Genomic DNA, 17,739 nt, shown 5'->3' with positions numbered 1-17,739 from the left:
TGATTCTTGAAACACAGTAGTGTTTCTCAAATTGTTGGTTGTAAGAAATAAAGCAAGTCAGGTGCATAACCTGGCAAAGTGCTTTTTAAAAAACAGCCATGATTGTAAAAAATGCCCCTGTGCAAGCATTGTCCAGATCCATGCAGTTGTAATGATTTAATACATTACTCATGTGATTCTGCACATTACACTGGCAGAATGGATTGTTTGTTTGAATTTGATGGTTCCACTTAATTGCTGAATGTACAAGGAAGAGTTTCAGCCAAACAAATTCTGTGTTTTGCTTCATGCTGAAGTTCCATGGATAAATATTTATTTCCCCTTGTGACGCAGAATATAAATATATTGATGAGCTCATCAAAATTCTGTCTTTGCAGGTCGGGTGTATGCTGTCTTGTCAAAAAGAGAAGGCAGAGTGTTACAAGAGGAGATGAAAGAGGGGACGGATGTGTTTATTATTAAGGCAGTCCTGCCAGTAGCAGAAAGCTTCGGTTTTGCTGATGAAATCAGGAAGAGAACTAGTGGCCTGGCCAGTCCACAGCTGGTGTTCAGCCACTGGGAGGTAAAAATATCTATTCACTCCATCTGTTTTGGTGATCTATTTCCTGTAGATGTGGCAGACTGGAATAATAAGTAGAAAAGGTTAAATTTTGGTCAAGACATTTGATTGATTGTTTTTTTAAATGAAGATGAGAAAAAGTAGTTTTATATTAGTCTTATTTCCTTTTATTGATATGCGGTCCAGAAATGTATTTATATTTTGTTTAGATGGAATGCTTTTTTATTTCAGAAGAAAGTAACTCCTTTAGTGTGTTTTATTGAATTTTATGTGCCTTTTTTAATGAGCCATCTGGTAAACTTGTTTAGAAGGTTGTGGTGGGTTGACCGTGGCTGGACTCCAAGTGCTTACTAGAGCTACTCTATCACTCTTCTTCCTCAGGTGGACAGGGCAGAAAAAAAACAAAACAAAAAACTCATGGATCAAGACAAGAACAGGGAGAGATTGTTCACCAATTACCATCACAGGCAAAATGGACTCAGACTCAACTTGTTGAAAAAAAATAGTGTAATTTATTACCAATCAAATCAGAGTAGGGTGATGAGAAATAAAACTAAATCTTGAAACGCCTTCCTCCCACCCCTACGTTCTTCCCATGCTCAACTTCACTCTCAGATTCTCTACCATCCTCCCTCCAAGTGGCACAAGGGGACAGGTAATGGGGGTTGAGGTCAGTTCAACACATGTTGCTTCTGCTGCTCCTTTCTCCTTAGAGGGAGAACTCCTCACACTCTTTCCCTGCTTAAGCATGTGGAAGTTCTCTATGAACTTCTCCAGTGTGAGTCCTTCCAACAGGCTGCAGTTCTTCATGAACCACTCCAGTGTTGGGTGCAGTCCTTGAGGAGCAGACTGCTCCAGTGTGGGTCCCCTGCACCTCCTCCCCCTGCTTCACTGACCTTGATGTCTGCAGGGTTGTTTCTTTTACATATTCTCACTCCTGCTATAATTGTGCTTCCTCCCCAACCCTTCTTAACTATGTTATCCCAGAGGTGCTGCCAGCATCAATGATGGGCTTGGCCTTGGCCAGCAGCACAGGTGTCCTGGAGCCGGCTGGTATTGGCTCTGTCATACATGGGGGAAGCTTATAGCAGCTTCTTACAGAAGCCACCCCTGCAGCCCTCCTGCTACCAAAACCTTGCTGTGCAAACCCAGTACAGGAGTAGAAAAAAAAAAAAACCACAAAACAAGCCCAGCCTACTAGTAATAGAAAATAGAACACTAAATCTAATGCAGCTGAAAGACAACTTTGTGGTTTAGCAGACACCTAGGTATTTTTTATCTGTGTATATTCAACATATATTCTTAAAGGCAAAGAGAAGACATGTCACTCTTTCAAAATGAGATCTGATGATATTAAGTGAAGGTGTCTTCAAAATCCTTCTCTTTGGTCATCTTTGTCACTTAAATAAAGAGATGAAAGTGAAGGTATAAATGAAATGGGCAAATGGGAACGCTGGTAAGGAGTGTCATCAGCTGAGAGTGGACCCTTTTGTTCCTGGATGTGGAGAGTAGCTATTCAAGGAGAAAGATAAAAAGCTGTGTAGTCGGAGTTTGCTGTTAAACCTGCATTGTAGGGCTTCTCAGAAGACTCCACAGAAGGAAATAAAAATGAGTCCAAGGGCAGGAGTCAGTGTGTATAAGCTTTTCATGTTAGGTTTTTAAATTAGCGAAAATAAAAGTTTTTCTCTTTGTGGGGGTTTCTCTAAGTCAAGTGTTCCTTTATTTGGTGTTAGGACCATAGAAAGTGTTGTAAATAGATTGTAAAGTCATTTTTTGTTTGTTTTTGTATCATCTTCTGATTTATTTTGTGACCTCAAATGTCAAGTCTCTAAGCACAAACTACTCATTTTCGAGGTCAGTAATACTCCATGCAGTTGCCAGCTATGATCCATTTACCATTATTTCTCTCCAAAGTCTGTGCTGGGTTTTTGTGTGATGTGCATTCTTCCTCATTTCCTGTAGCTAAATTTTCTTAATAGGTAGGATCCGTTAAATACTTTTGCTAGCAGTGTTTCTGTGTTAGTATTTGTAACCGTCTCAGGAATTTTATATGGATGCTAATGGAAAAGGAGGACCCTTGCAAACCAGACAAGTCAAGTGGTAGCCAAAGAGTTTGGAAAACCTTGAAACAGTACACTTGGAAAAGTACGTGGTATCTTCCTTGGCAGTGGTAGCTTACTGATGTTAGAAAATGTTGTACATGAGGGACTTACCTCCCTCAATACTGATTCACTTAATTTTCTTATAACTAAGTCTCACTTCACGGAGAACCATGAATGAGAAGAACAGTGTTAACACTGCAAAAGAAAAAAAGAACATATAAATGCATAAACAACATTTATTGAGTATAGGGATCTAGGTGTAAGCCAGTAACAGATTCCAAGTGAGGTTTTGTGGCTTAATTGGTCTTTTGTCTGAACAGCCTTTGATATCAATGCTCTAAAGGAATATCAATTTCTTTTGAATTTATAGCTACTATGCTCCAATACCAAGCAAACCCAGAAACCCCTTGCCTCTCACCCTCCCTGCTGTCACCAAACCTTAGCATATATGTTCACTCTCTCAGATGTTAAGAATTTCACATGTAATTTCACATCAGAAAATGTTCACATGTAATTATAGATATGCATAAGAGAAGACATCAACAACTGGTAACATTTTCTGAAACTGACCCCCAGGAGAGATTATAATTACAGCTAGTATGTTAAAATGTAGCAATAGTAGGAAAAATGATTGTGTAAGCCAGTCCTCTTTTCACCTGGTAAATGTTGGTGGGGAGGATTTTTTTTTGTTGGGGTTTTTTTACCACATTGAAAGTCATGCTCACATATTTTTCTGACAAAATAAGCCTTTTACTAAGCTGCTAGCAATGTTGGCTCTGTAGTGATGGCAGAGGTTGTGCATGCTACTCTCATATCATCAGCAGAATTGCTAAATAAATACAATTTTCAAAATCTCTAGTGGTGGTATGACAAAGAAAATATCTCAGATCACATGAGTAACTTCTAGAGATTTTATCTAGTTTTTTCCTCTCTGTATTCTGCTAAAAACAAAACAAAAGCCCCAAATAAATAAAAAGCTCTCTTTCATCAGGTATTAGACATAACTTTGACAAATGTACATTACTGAAGAATTATGGTGGTGTATATATATACATGATAAGCATCAGCATTTTATTTGAATCACAGTTATTTAATGTATGGTGTGATCACGTGGCCTGTAGTAAACTGCCACAGTAGTATCACTCCCACTACCCTGCACCTTAATTCTCACCCATGAGCACTCAACCCACCCCTCATCCCAACCCAGGCAGAGCTCAGTGTGCTCTAACTGCTCTCACATAAAGAGCAATTCCAGCCCCTTACCTCCTTTGCCTATCTTTCCTAAACAGCCCAGAGCCATTCTGTGCTTCAGCTGTGTGAGCAGGCCCACCATGTCTGTGTAACTGCACTGAGATCATGGCACTGCACCTGCACCCACATCTCCAGCTCCTCCTGCTCACTCCCCAGGCTGCGTGCCTTGCTGAACAGGCAACGCAGGGGCTCACTCCAGCAGACGGGTTTCCCTGGCTGGGTGCAAGGTGATCTTCCCTCGTTAGACATTCCCTCAGGCCACTAAGCCTTCTGCTTCTCAGCTTGGATGAGACTATCTGAAAAACAGCTGAGAGCTGCCTCACACTCATAATCCCTGGTCCTCATGGCAGACTTCAGCCTCCCTGACATTTGCTGGCAAAGCCACTGAGCCAAGCACACACAGGCCAGGAGGTTCCTACAGAGTGCTGAGGACAACACCCTGTCGTAGGTGATTGAGGAACCAACCAGGAGGGGTGTGCTGCTGGACCTTGTGCTGCTGGACCTTGTGCTGACATAAAAAGGTCTGGTTGGGCATGTGAAGGTGGGAGGCTGCCTTGGCAACAGTGACCATGAGATGGTGAAAGTCAAGATCCTGTGTGGAAGAGGCAGGACACCAAACACTTAATCTCATTCAATCACATGCATAAAGTATGTTTAATGATGAGATTTGATTTTTTTTTAGAAGTTATTCTTATATTTAATTAATATGATTTGTAGATTAAAAGCACAAGAAGGTCAGTGACGGAGCCTACATTTCAATGAAGCCATTTTGGTCTCTGGAGATGAAATTACCACTTTTTTTTCCTCACTTAATGAATGTATTTTGTGTAGTTCAGTTTGCTCCAGCCTCAGGGGATGGAGCAATACACATATCGAGGTTTATCTTGTCAGATATTCCTTTCTATTCATTTCTTCTGTCATGCTTATACAATTCCTGCCTGTAGAGGACGACACCAAATAACCATTAGTGGGAGTTTTCTGTTTGGTCCCAGTTTAAACAAATTAATTCTAAAAGTTGAGTAAGGTGGTTTCCTTTTATGATATCCTTAGGCAAATGTGAAGTGTATTGGACTTACTTGGCCATATTTTCTTAGATTTCAATATAATTTCATCATTTAAAATATAGAACTTTGGGATAATTATGAACTCCTTGTGTTTTTCTTAATCCTCAAGTTCATAGTACACTTTCAATTTGTGTATATTTTTTGCCTGAGCCTGTTTCCTTTAGACTCTCTTGATTCTTTCCAGTTGCACCATTCACTCAGTCGTGTAATTTTATCTTGGATCATAACCAAGAAGGTATTTGTGATTGACAAGTGCTTAGAATAATGGAGCTCTAATACCATTTGGAAATCTGTATCATATTAAAAAAAAAATAATACATGTCTCTTTATTGAAGTGCTGATTGAATTCTCAGCAAGTGCAGAGATTGTCAAAGGCATCTAATATTTGCAAGTTAACAGGAATGCTATACATTTCATAATTTTACGTCTTTTTAATTGCATAATGATTGGCTGTTAGACACACTTTTTTTCTTGAGGGAGCATAGGGAAACTGTAAACACATGTTCAAATCTGAATTGTTTTCAGTATCCTTTCTCAGTAGTGTCCAGAATGTGCTTTAGGGCTCTGTAGAAAGGGTAAGAGGAGGACTGCATGCAGTAAATGGTAAGAATATGAGGCACTCTGAATCTGTAAGTTTTATATTCTGAATTTTAATTAATCCCTTTTGAATTGTAAGTCATTTTATAGCCCAGAAGATGAGGGCTTAATATAGAAGTTGCTGGATGAGATTGTTAGGCCTGCATTAAACAGAAAGCAGGCTAAAGTAATGAGAGAGACTTAAGAATATGTGAATTTTTACTAGCTTTGAGCTGTAACTTTACATACATCATTGTGCCAGTGACAGTTTAGGCATGTAAATGAATTCTAGGAGTAACCTAGAACCTTTCAAATATGAAAAGCTCATTATATTGGCCAGGACATCTGAAGCTAATTAGAATAGTATATAGAAATGGTAGTGCCATGGCTTTGATTGTCCCTCTCAATACATGTTTTTTAAGTAATAGGAAAAAATGCAACAGTAGAACCACACATCTCCTTTGTTCTTTCCAATTCCCGAATTCCTTCTTGTTCTATGTGTAAATGTTCACTATTATAGTATTTATTGTAAGAGGAGTTCTCATATCTGGCTTCAGGCATTTTAAGGACTTGGATATCCCCTTTATATATTGTAAAGGAGATCTCTGAATTAAGAGTTACTTTTGGATGCTACTTGTATATCCTAATACATCTCTGTAGGTTAAACATCAGAAGTTTGACTGCAATTGATTCCCTATTCCCTTAAACCTGTCTCTGAAAGAAAATTGTAAAGTTACGGATCTGATACCTTTTTTGAAGCTTTTGCAAGATGGCTCTGGGTACAAAATAAATTAACTTTTCTGTTGGATTTGCAACGCCCATCTCTCTCTTTTGCTCTCTTTTTTTAAATTGTATTTTTGCCAAATGTTGTAATCTACAGTCAGAGCTGCTAAGGAATACAGAGAGAAATAAAACTGGGGGGAGTGTGTGTGTTTCACGTTAGTTATAAAGAGAACAATCTTTCTTCATGCATTCTTTTAAATGCCTCTATATAAGTGGCTATTACAGTTTTGAGGAAAAAAATATAGTGTTTATTTGTTTGACACAGAAGTTGATCTGTAGTGATGCAAGGTGGCAACATTCTGTGAAGCTAAGATCTGACTTACAAGGTAGTCAAACAATTGGTAAAAAGGGAGGATGAAAATTACTTGTTTGGTTCTTTTCTTTCAGGATGAGATATAGAGATTAGCTATTTATAAAATAGACAAGATGGTACACTAAGTATTTGGTACGATGTGAAAGTTTGTGTTTTAACAAAACAATTGTGATTTGTTTTATTTTGACACCATCTATGTGTAGGTGCTTCTGTAAAATTCTTTAGCATATTATAGGTATTTCTCTTCCCACTCTGCTGCTTGATGTTTTGTGGAAGTGTTTCAGGCGCTTGGCACTTCCCACAGTCACTGAGTACTCCTGAGCAGGAAAGGAGGCAATCATCTGCTTTCCATTATGATGGTATGGGTGCAGCAAAATGGAGAAGCTGAATTTGCAGAGAGAATATTCTCTTCCTTTCTGAATAGGGAGCATTTGCAGCCTGTAAAGGCTTACAGAAGAATAAGATAACCTGTTAAGAAAGGGTTTTTCATTGAACAAAACTGGTAAGACCTCATAGATAGTTACAACTACTAAGAAAATACACAAACTTGTAAAATCTTTCCTCAAGATTTTAAGTTGTGGTTCCTTTCAAGGAAAGGCTGAGATCCTGATTGCTTCAAGGACAGAATGGCAAAAGTAGTAATAAATCTTTACCTATTCTTCAATTGGGTATTGCTGAAAGTATTTTAAATACTGTAGTACAGAAATCACTTCAAAAATGGTATTCAGACTGCTTTAAATTACAGGTTATGGCAGCCTGTAGTCACATGCTAGCGCTACGCTATTTTACCTGTGATTGATAGAAAGCAGCTATTGATGTGGAGGTTGCTTTTCAAGTTGCCAAATGTCATCTTGCAACCACTCCAGGAGCTATTTTCTTTCATATGGAAGTAAGGAATGACTCGGAAAACTACCTGTCCATACAGGCACTAGCCTGGAGAAGTGTAATGAAGAAATTGGCCTCAATACACTTTTGAGATTGTTGTCTCCTCCCTGCCCTTGTTCCATATCCCCAAAATATACGAGGCACTGTTTGAAGCTCATCCCAGTCCACCTGACGTCAGTGGTACTGGGTACCCTGCCTGGTGTTCTCTGTTCTGGAGGTACACTGCCTGTGTCCAGATGACCATGCATCATTTGGTTATACTCAATGCAGAAGCACTTTTACAGCATTAGCCATTAGGTCACATTTCAAGTAAATTTCTGCAAAGTTCTGTCATTTTACTTGAAGGCAGAGGTAACTTGTGTCTAACAGGGCTGCTTCAGACATCTGAAGCACATACATCAGCCGTACTGTTTTAGTTGTGTAGTCTATATCATTACTAAGTGAGAGACACCATTTGAACTGTGATTTTTGTTGAAGTATCTTTCTAACATCGATTTTTCTAAGTTAGAAGGGACTCTAATGCACTGAAGCCTTTATGATCTTTGAAATTGTGCATAATAGTTATTTTGAAATATATTTCTTTTAAAAAACAGCTTCTGGCATAATGTTTTTCCTGGCATGCCAAGGGCTGCTTGCCCTAGTGGCTAATCTCACTGAATTTAGAGGTTCTTGGAGTTTTTTTATTAAGCAGTTCACAAAGGCCATAATGGCACTTCTGGTCTTAAAATCTTCATTGGACAATGTGAAACTGCTCTTTCTATTCATCGTCCAAGTAAAGCATTTTCCACACTGATGAAATTTGGCTCAAGAGAAATTTTCTTTCCTCATCAGATAGTAAGGACCAGTAGGGGAGATGCTACTAGGAACATGGCTGTGTTCCCAGATCTGCCTGACCTTTCAGATGAACTAGGCAGATCCCTTCTGTTTGCTTTTGATGCTTCTCTCAACCTTATTTTGCATAATTAGGCTGCCTTAGGCAGGGACTGTTTCATACCATCATTTTGTGAAACACAGTAGACAATGGGACCCTAGATCACTGTTGGAGCCATCTGGATTCCAGTCAAATGCAAATTATAAATAATCCTCAAATTAAGGCTTAAAAATCCAGGTCCTCTTGGGTTGGACGTGGTCTGGTCTAACTTAAGTCTTACTGAAAATTTTGATTAGTTTACATAATAATTTGCAGAATTTAGTACACACTGAGTTGTCTTTCAATATTGACAGAGTATGCTCATAGTATTTGTATTTTCAAGGATTAATTATTACAGGTATTCAGGGTTATGTCTGATAAAGATATAGGCATTTACTGTTTGAATAATTAAAGTGTAGGTTGTTAAGCTAAAAGGAAATAACAGCTGTTTTGCCTGTACTACTCTGCATGCTGTTACTGAACAAGTCTTGTGAGACCTCATTGTTTGGGTGTATTGGGTTGAACAGTTGTAATATTTAATGAAACGTCTTGCTTCAGAATGATTTCTTTTTCTCAAGCTTCCCCTTGCACTTAACAATATTTGAAGTAATCTATTCACTTCTTTTTAAATACTTAATCCCAGCTGACTTCATTATAAACAGGGTTTTATTTATACCTGGAGTGGGCTCATAGTTGTGCAGTGAGCTATTTGAGCACAGTCTTCAGCATATATTTGACTGGTTTTTTTTCTTTTAAGTATAATTGAAGTCTTGTGATTTGCTTGTAGTCATATTTCAAACAAATTATATCACTCAAGACTTTTATAAACTAGATCAATGCAAATATTGTTAAACAATACTATTAAGGAATATTTCCATCACTTAAGAATTGTGTTTTCAATTACAACTTTAAGAATTGTATCAGCTGCTGTTAATGCAGTTAAGGCTGTTGTCCCTATCAGATTATTCTGGAGTTGAATAATAAATAAGCATAGGGCAGTGGCTAGTTTATGTTATTATAAAGAGAAATTCCCAAATCCTAGCAAAAGTTCTTGGAGAATAGATACACTGAATGTTCTAGTTACTGGGTCACACACAGTATGTTGGTGTTTTCAAATACACTTTACCATAATGCTAACGGTACCACCATGTCATTGGTTTTACAGTGGCTTCCTCCTGCTTCCTTTTGACATTTTTTGTATGTTATACTTGAGATATAAACAGGTTGGCTGTGACAATTTTCTTGTCACCCCTGCTCAGTGATCCCCAGACACACATGGCACACGTGCAGAATGAGAGTAAGTCAGGCTAAAGACTTTTGACAGAAGGTTAACTGAATTGCTTGAGTCACTTAAAGATTTTTCAGCTGTGAACAGTGTGTTATGTTGAATTTCCAGTTCTGTTTTGGAAGGAGCGTAACTTTTAGAAAAAAAACACTGTTAGCATGCTATCACATTTCTGTTTTTAAAATGAATCTTATGTTTTAGTTTTGTACTGAAAACACAGCGTGTGGAAACATTTAAATAATTTTAAACTAAAACTGACATGCAGCATAAAATAAATAATGTTTGTAGGTGTCTTTTCTGCTTTAATCCTATGGATATTCCAGGATCCACAGTAAATGTTAAACAGCTACATCATATTCCAGAAGGACTGGTCCATTTAGAGTCAAATTAATCATTTAGGACTTTATGCAGACAAAAACTCATTTTCTGTAACCGATTCCAGAGTCATCCCAATGCGGTTCCCATGAATACAAACAATAGCTCAGGGGCTAAAAAGCTGCTCAGCTCGGATCCAGGAAACCCGGACCCACCATTCTGACAGCTACTATTGTAGGCAAATTGATGACAATGCTTTTGGAGCATTATATGAAACCATTTTTGGTTTTTTTTTTTTCCTTTTGCCTGCTTGCACAGTTAATAGTCTGAGTATGAGGAAAAATGGATGCCACATGCTGTATGCATTTGCTTTGATTCATTAGTATGATGTGAATAGAAGAGGGACAATCTATTCTGTGCCCTCACCTTCACTTACAGAATCAACACGGGTTATTCGCTGACTTCTTAAGGGACATAAACAGCTGATGCTCAAAGTTGCAGCTAACTCCTGAGGTGGCTTTTGAAACTTAATTTTGTCTCCTTACAGTGCTACTCTACGTTATGAAACTCTACAAGGTTCACTCAGGATTCTTAGCTTTGTGCTGCACTAAGTTTGCAGGTGTACCCTTGCTAGCTACTAAATACTAAAGAGTGCATCCATGTGAGCCTCTTTTGTGTCAGCTTTCTTGAGAGCTAGAGAAACCTGTTAAAGCACGAAGAATTATTAGCAGTGGATGAAATATGCAGTGCAAAACTTCAGTTAGCATTAGTGGAACAAGTCTTTCATAAATTATTGAAAGATACAGCCTGTCAAACATGGGGATTTTCTTAAGCATCCATCACTACCATATGTAAATATTTACAGTTAGATTAGATCTGTAAGTTCAATTTTGTATACTTTTGGACTCCTTTATTGTATTCATTCTTCAGGAACCTCTATTGCACTGTTTTGCTCTGGGCATAACTTCTGAGTGTTAGATTTCTTGCTAGTTAAGAAAAAACTTCATCAAAGGGGACAGTAACAGTCTTTTAAGTTATCATAATGTGTAGCTGTATAATCTCCCTCAACAGTACAGTCTGGAGCAAAGCCTTTGAGCATGAATCACCTTTTCATATTCACGTGTTCCTGAACTTTGAAATTTTCGTTTGTTCAGCTCTTTAGGTTGATCATGAATGGGGAAGTCCCTGGTGTTCTTCCATCATTAAGACGTTCAGTATGAACATCACTGCAGCTTCCTAATGTCAACATTCATTTTCTGCCCAAAAGTTGGAAAAACCCCAGTAGTCTTCCCTGGCCCTTTTCTTTATTTGTAGTGCGTAAAATAATAGTAAAACTTTCAAACTCTCTAAGAGTGAAGGCCATTCTTTTTTTTTTACTGATGTAAGCTTTAACTTTCTAGGTATTGTTTATAAAGCCCTATACAAGACATCAGAATGGGTATGACTCAGAATAATTCTTCTGTTGTTTGACAGTCCTTGCTTTAAACGTCAAAAATAAATGTAGAAACATTTGGAAAGCTAAGTATCATACTGTTTATTTCTGAGCAATGCTTGCTTTTGGTTTTCAGCCAGACAACCCTGTGCATAGTCATTTCACACCTAAGTAACTGAGATTGGAAGTCACTTTCAGCAGGAGTAATATTCCACTTAATTTACCAGGAGGACATGTATACTTAACTTTAACAAATTAGAACTATTTTGATTGGTTTAGGGTGTAACAGACTATTCTGCAGCATTGAACCTACAAGGTTACCTAATACAAAATAGCCATCTTCTGCCATAGTAATTTTCTTAACTCCTCATAAAGTGTCACTTTGATTATGTTAAGTGTTATTTAAGAAGAGACATTAAATTGGTATTTTACATTTGATGATGTTTGTGGGGAAAGTTGTCCATCATTAGCCTGTCATTGTTTAATTTCTCTTCTTGCTAGTTTGTGTAACTTAAGCTTTAAGAAATTTTGCCTGGTTTGAAAAACACAGCAATTAAAAGTATTCTAGTTTGTAGAACTAGAAAAGACTTGTAATATGAAGCTAAAATTGGTAATTTAGGGAAGTTTGTTCCTCCTTTGTCAGTTATTAATGTTAGTGCTAATATTACAGATTTAATAAATTACTATAGAGTTTTGTCCTCAATTATTGTCATAAGTGTCATGATTTTTACAGTAATACTTGTCTGAAGTCCTTTTTCCATGAGGATTTTATTTAAGGAATGAGTACAGTATTACCTTTGGGTTTTTTAATAAAAAATATATTACATGCAACTGCATTTTATGAGGAACTCTACAATCATTTAAGTGAAATAAGTATCTTTACAATTTGTAATGGAACCTGGGTAGCATACATAATATGAGGAAAGGTTTTAAAGACTGTAAGATAACTACATCTTTGGCAAATTGTCTGTGGTAGTTCCAGAAGTGTGGAGTATATAGGTTGAAATGGGGATAAAGACATAACCAGTTATTCTCTGATCATGATATATCTGAAATTTCTTCTAGAGGTGAGCCCCTGAAACACTAAGCTGCAAGAACAGCTCTACTAAATATGTTAGCACCAGAAACAATTATTTTTAAACCATCTGTCCAACCCATAGGGATTGGAGAACACAGGACACAGAAATGAACAGACTCCTTCAGTTCTTATGAATTCTAATAAAATCATAGTGAGATAATATTCTAAATAAGGAATTCCTTCTTGAAAGCTGAGAACTTTCTGAACGTTATCTGGTGTTGTTTGCTGACTGGCAATTAAGTTTGTTTTTAAAATAAATTCCTGTGCAGAGAAATGCAACTGAATTTGAAAAGCTATTATGGCAAGTGCTACATAGAGTATCTTAGCTCTTGTTTTCTGCTTTAATAGCTAATTGCAGGCTTTCCAGAAAAACTCTCATCTGCTCTACTTTCATATTTCTTCACTTCAGAGACTGATTACCTGAAATGTACTAATAAACCTTTGTATTACTTTGTATCTTCTTTTTTTTTTTACCTAGATCATATCAAGTGACCCATTCTGGGTACCAACCACTGAAGAAGAATATTTGCACTTTGGGGAAAAGGCAGACTCAGAGAACCAGGCCCGCAAGTACATGAATGCAGTAAGAAAGCGAAAGGGACTGTATGTAGAAGAAAAAATTGTGGAGCATGCTGAAAAGCAAAGAACTCTCAGCAGAAATAAGTAGCTGTGTCTGCTTCCTTTCTCTGCCGACTCAGCAAAGTGCGAGTGGATTATTTTCTATGCAGCAGATTCAAAATTTGGACTCTGTTCTTTGACACCGCTTTTCTTACATGCTATAATGTCTGTGGCTTATGTTGTAATAAACTGAAGCCTTCCCAACTTTTCTACAGAGAAAATAGTTTATTTAAATAGTTTATGTAAGCATATTCACTGCAATTGGTCTCCATTTTAAAAATTACTGCCCTGTTGAACTTTCTGTCACAGGATTAGGAAATCCTAATTTAATTTGTTTCTTTCTGATTTATCAGATGAAATTACAGTTGGACCTGTTTAGGTAGTTTCTTGCAAATAAACTATGCATTGAATTTAGCTCCTTAAATGTTTTTGACTCATTTTTTTAAAATATGTTTTAATTTCTGTCATTTATTTATTACTCACCAGTACTTTTCATAGTTGCCTATATGCAAATAGATGTAAGCTTTTTAGGAGTTCCTAGACTATCTTACTCTGTTTCTCGTGGTAAACAATCATCTAAAGCAGAAATGTGTCTTCTTTAAATCAGAGGAAAAAAACAGCATATGTGGAAGACTAAGCAGTGCAAACCAAGCAAGAGTTGTGTTTTTTCCCAGCTCAGAACACATCTTACCAAAAGGTTCATATGATTATCCTAAGCTAGGAGCTGCTGTCTCTGGACTAGGCACACAGCTACCTCTGGCAACCCTGGACAAGTATTTAAAGAAATTTCTACCCATTCTTGAAATCAGTGAAGGGAAGCACTTGCAAAAATATACAAAATGTCTTGCTGTTTGCAGGTGTCTGGGATGCAGAAGGCTCCAAAAATGATTCAGACCAAGACTAACAGGAAAACAAGTCCTCACAGGGTGTAAATTTTAGTTAAGAAAAATTGAAACCTTAAGTAAAAGAGAAAGATGATGCATGAGTTACCCTTTTGTTTTACACATCTAACCAGCAAAACAAGAGGATAAGTATTATAGAAGGTTAAGACTGGACAGGTAGTTGGCCTTGAGAGCTCATGATATTTATTTAAATGAATGGGAATCTTTAAATCTTGTGCCAACTGACTTTCTGCTACCTGTTCTCTTTGCTGATTGCAGAGTTCTGTTTCAGATAACCATGCAAATAGGTTTACTTTACAGACTATAACGATATATTTACTTTGTGATTGCCTTATACTCCTTTATCACCAACATGGTCTTTTAGGATAAATATTCTCTGTGTGTCAATTAAAGCAGCCAGAAGAATTTACTCAAGTTGTATTTCTTATGAGAAAGAAAAGTGTTACTTGCCTCACAAGTAGAATAATTTTGAATGCTTAACTTTTGATATAAAGTGACCTTTTTTCTTCCAGCTTGTTTGCTTTCATTATGGAAATGTTTCCTTTTAAGATTGTATTTATGAATTATTCAAGCAAGTGAAATGTTTGTCTTTCTTAGAAGGTTGTTCCATAAATTAGAATTGTTTTGCAAGAGGTGTCTGCACAGTGGCCCTATTACAGCTAGAGCAAACATGCTTAGGTAGTTTGGACACTGCCAGCTGGTGTAGCCATGGAAGGCATGGTAACTTACTGCAGCTTGCAAAATACAATCAAGACATAAACAAGCATTTGTGATGAGACCTTGGCTAATATAACTACCCTGCTAGCTGAATCCAAGATAGAGTTAGTTAGGGTTGCCTGGCCTGCAGTCACAAAGGTACTTAAATAGGTGATGTTGTGATGTTTGAGTTGGTCTTTGTTATGACTGCATAATTGTTAATTGTAATCTACTACACTTGAGTAAGCTGAAAGATTTAACAATAGCTTTCATATTTTGTTATGGTGAATTTTGTATTGCAACTGAAACAGCATAGTAATGGTAATTCAGGATGTTGCAACATGATTACTTGGAAGGAGAAAACTCCACTAACTGGCCGAAGAAAATCAAACCAACCTGCAAGAAGGGCCGGCAGCAATATCTGAGATTTGTTTTCTTTAGTAACAGCTACTAGTGGGAAATGAATCTAATTGTTTGTGTGCCATGAATCTCTAACCCTTTTTCTCGGTATTATTCAAAAAGAAACTTGATATTGCAGTTTTTCCCCAGCTTTGTTACACATACATAACAATATGACATAATTTTGGAAAATCTCTGCAAAGCAGGGTAAGTAACTTGCTGATGGAGCAAGCCATGGAAAGATTCAGCTGAGAGTTAGACATTATATAATTTCATTTTCCGTTACCAGCTTTATTACTAAATATAATACACAGTTAAAATAAGCACCTACAGCTTATTGTAAAATATTTGATACGTGTAAATGTTCAGTACACTATCTCAAAAATACACATTCAATTGACATGATTTTGCTCTGTTGGCTTTCGTAGAATCAAGGTTCCTTACAACTGATAATATATAAAAACAACAGTTTCTCTGTGGTAATATTTATTACAGAATAGTAACTATATAATAATAATACTAATCCAAATGATTCCACTTTGTAGAAAGAAAAAACAAAAATAGGAGCTGGATTAACCAAAAGACCAAGCAGTGGCCAGCAAGCCCCATTCTCTTGTCTCTGGCCCCACTTCTTTTATTTTTTTACTTTAAAAACATCTTGTTTTCTCAAGCACTAGTAATCTTAGCTCCTTTACCATTTTTTTTCCACTTTTTTTTTTCTTTCTTTCAACAAACTTCACTTACATTTTAAAGCAGGAGCCCAAAAGAGAAATCAAAGTATAACTGAAACCTGTGCCGCGTTTCTTTTCTACCCCTCTTTCCCTGTTAGTTTAGGACTTCACCTTTAGCAGTTTAGGACTTCAGGACAGGGACCAGAGAACCACAATATTTTTGTACCAAAATATGTAGTTCCCAAATCAGATCTGAATACAATCTTTTGACTCCCTAGTAACCTTAGGAGCTAACTCTTGAGACACTGGTGTTTGGAAGCTTATTCAGTGATAAGTAGAGCATATCCCTCCTTCATAAAATCAGCAGTCACACTGACAAGGAGAGAGAAACATGCACCATTTGAATTGTTCACTATGCTTCCTCATAAATGTAGAGCATGGAAGAGAACTTTGCCTGTGAGTGATTCTGGAATACTGTATTACATTGAATACTTACTCTGATAGCAGAGCGGTCCTGGCAAAATTCTTGGGTTTCAAGTGGCCATTGTTTTGAGTTGAAAATCTTTAAGCATTTGGGGTTAGTTAAGAAATCACAACTTTATAAATGTTCTTTATGTTTCTCACAGTGCATAGTAGAAGCCTCTGCTTTTCTGCATGGTGAGGGGTTTTAAATATATGGAGAAACCCATACAAAGTCAACAGGTCTGTTGAGAGCAGCACAGCTCAACTACCTGGCAATGTTCTTGAGTAGTACTTTCATTAGCATAAGCGGTGAGAGGTGGGTCCTCAGGCCTTACAATAGATGATGAATAAGCAACAAGATTCTTCTCATCCCGTGTTTTGGTCAGAAAAATCCTAAAAGGTTTCTTTAGGAGTCTTAGTTGATCTTTCTGACAGCCAGATTCAAAGGGAACCTTAAACAATGGAGTTTGGTACAGCCAGGCCTGGCGTATATCAGTGCCTGAGAAAAAGTATAGTTTGCTGCATTCAGAGAGTCACCTGTGTGTGTTTGCAGCCACCAGAGACTCACAAGGATAAAAACCCCTCTGTTTTAGGTAGGTGCTTGCTTTTTCCTTGTTTCACAGACTGAGTGAGGGGAATAAGTGGCCCCAGTATAAAGGAGAAACTGAACATCAGTTTCCTTCTCTTACTTTACACAGAAGGTAAATATGCCCTTCTTGCCAATTCTGTGAGTAGAACAACACTCTTGATTAGAGAGATGTTCCTCAAATACATCTGTCTGAAACATTTTTCATTTATAAACCTGATGCCAGACAAGAACCATTTACAGATAAGATAACACAAAGAATAGGAGTTTGCAGGTCTGGTTAAAATCTTCCATGGTACAACTTGGCAGCATAACTAGAACTGGTAATTCAGGTGACTCTTCTTCTAGCCCTATGATTCTGGACATATCAGTATAAATTCTTTGGATAGGGTATCTAAAGTTTTACTTCATCTATTAGGATTTCTCCTTTCTAGCTTTAGTTTGGTTCAGAATGCTGTATAGACTTTTCTTTGCTTCTTACTAGTTTCCTTTGGAAGCAGAAATAGAAGTAGCAGAGCATGTAGAGGAGAGGATGTGAATGAGATAGATTATTTTGTCAGCAGTGTTTTTGTTAATGCTTGGTTTGAATTCTCACATAGCTTCTGATTCATTTTGATTCTTGTCCATACCAGACTGCCTGTGAAAACTCAGGAGTCGAAACTAGGCAAGGGAATGCAGTTTTGTTGCATCATGTATAATATAAGGTCAGTCAGGAAAGTAGTGGTAAGGTCTTTTTAGTACCTGTTGACACATAGTTCTTTGATATTCATAAAATATTTTGAATCCTTCCTTGGATGGTGTTAAATGTCAGTAATTTGTTTCACTGCATGCCACTAGGTCCCCGCTTACAGG

At 37.2% G+C, this 17,739-nt stretch overlaps 1 protein-coding gene across 4 annotated transcripts in view; it reads left to right on the top strand.

The window, feature by feature from the left end:
- EFL1 (elongation factor like GTPase 1) overlaps window positions 1–13,548 on the top strand; it is a 76,261-nt gene extending 62,713 nt beyond the window's left edge. For all 4 annotated transcript variants that reach the window (XM_061999505.1, XM_061999503.1, XM_061999506.1 and 1 more), the window contains 2 exons: window positions 378–562; window positions 13,032–13,548. In XM_061999505.1, the coding sequence (XP_061855489.1) occupies window positions 378–562; window positions 13,032–13,220 (374 nt within the window). In that variant the 3' untranslated portion in view covers window positions 13,221–13,548. The remainder of the gene's footprint in view (window positions 1–377; window positions 563–13,031) is intronic.
- The last annotated feature ends 4,191 nt before the right edge of the window (window positions 13,549–17,739 follow it).

Source organism: Colius striatus, chromosome 7, assembly GCF_028858725.1.
Source record: "Colius striatus isolate bColStr4 chromosome 7, bColStr4.1.hap1, whole genome shotgun sequence".
NCBI lineage: Eukaryota > Metazoa > Chordata > Aves > Coliiformes > Coliidae > Colius > Colius striatus.
The sequence above is the reverse complement of the archived record's forward strand: the minus strand, read 5'-3'. Positions and strand labels throughout refer to the sequence as shown.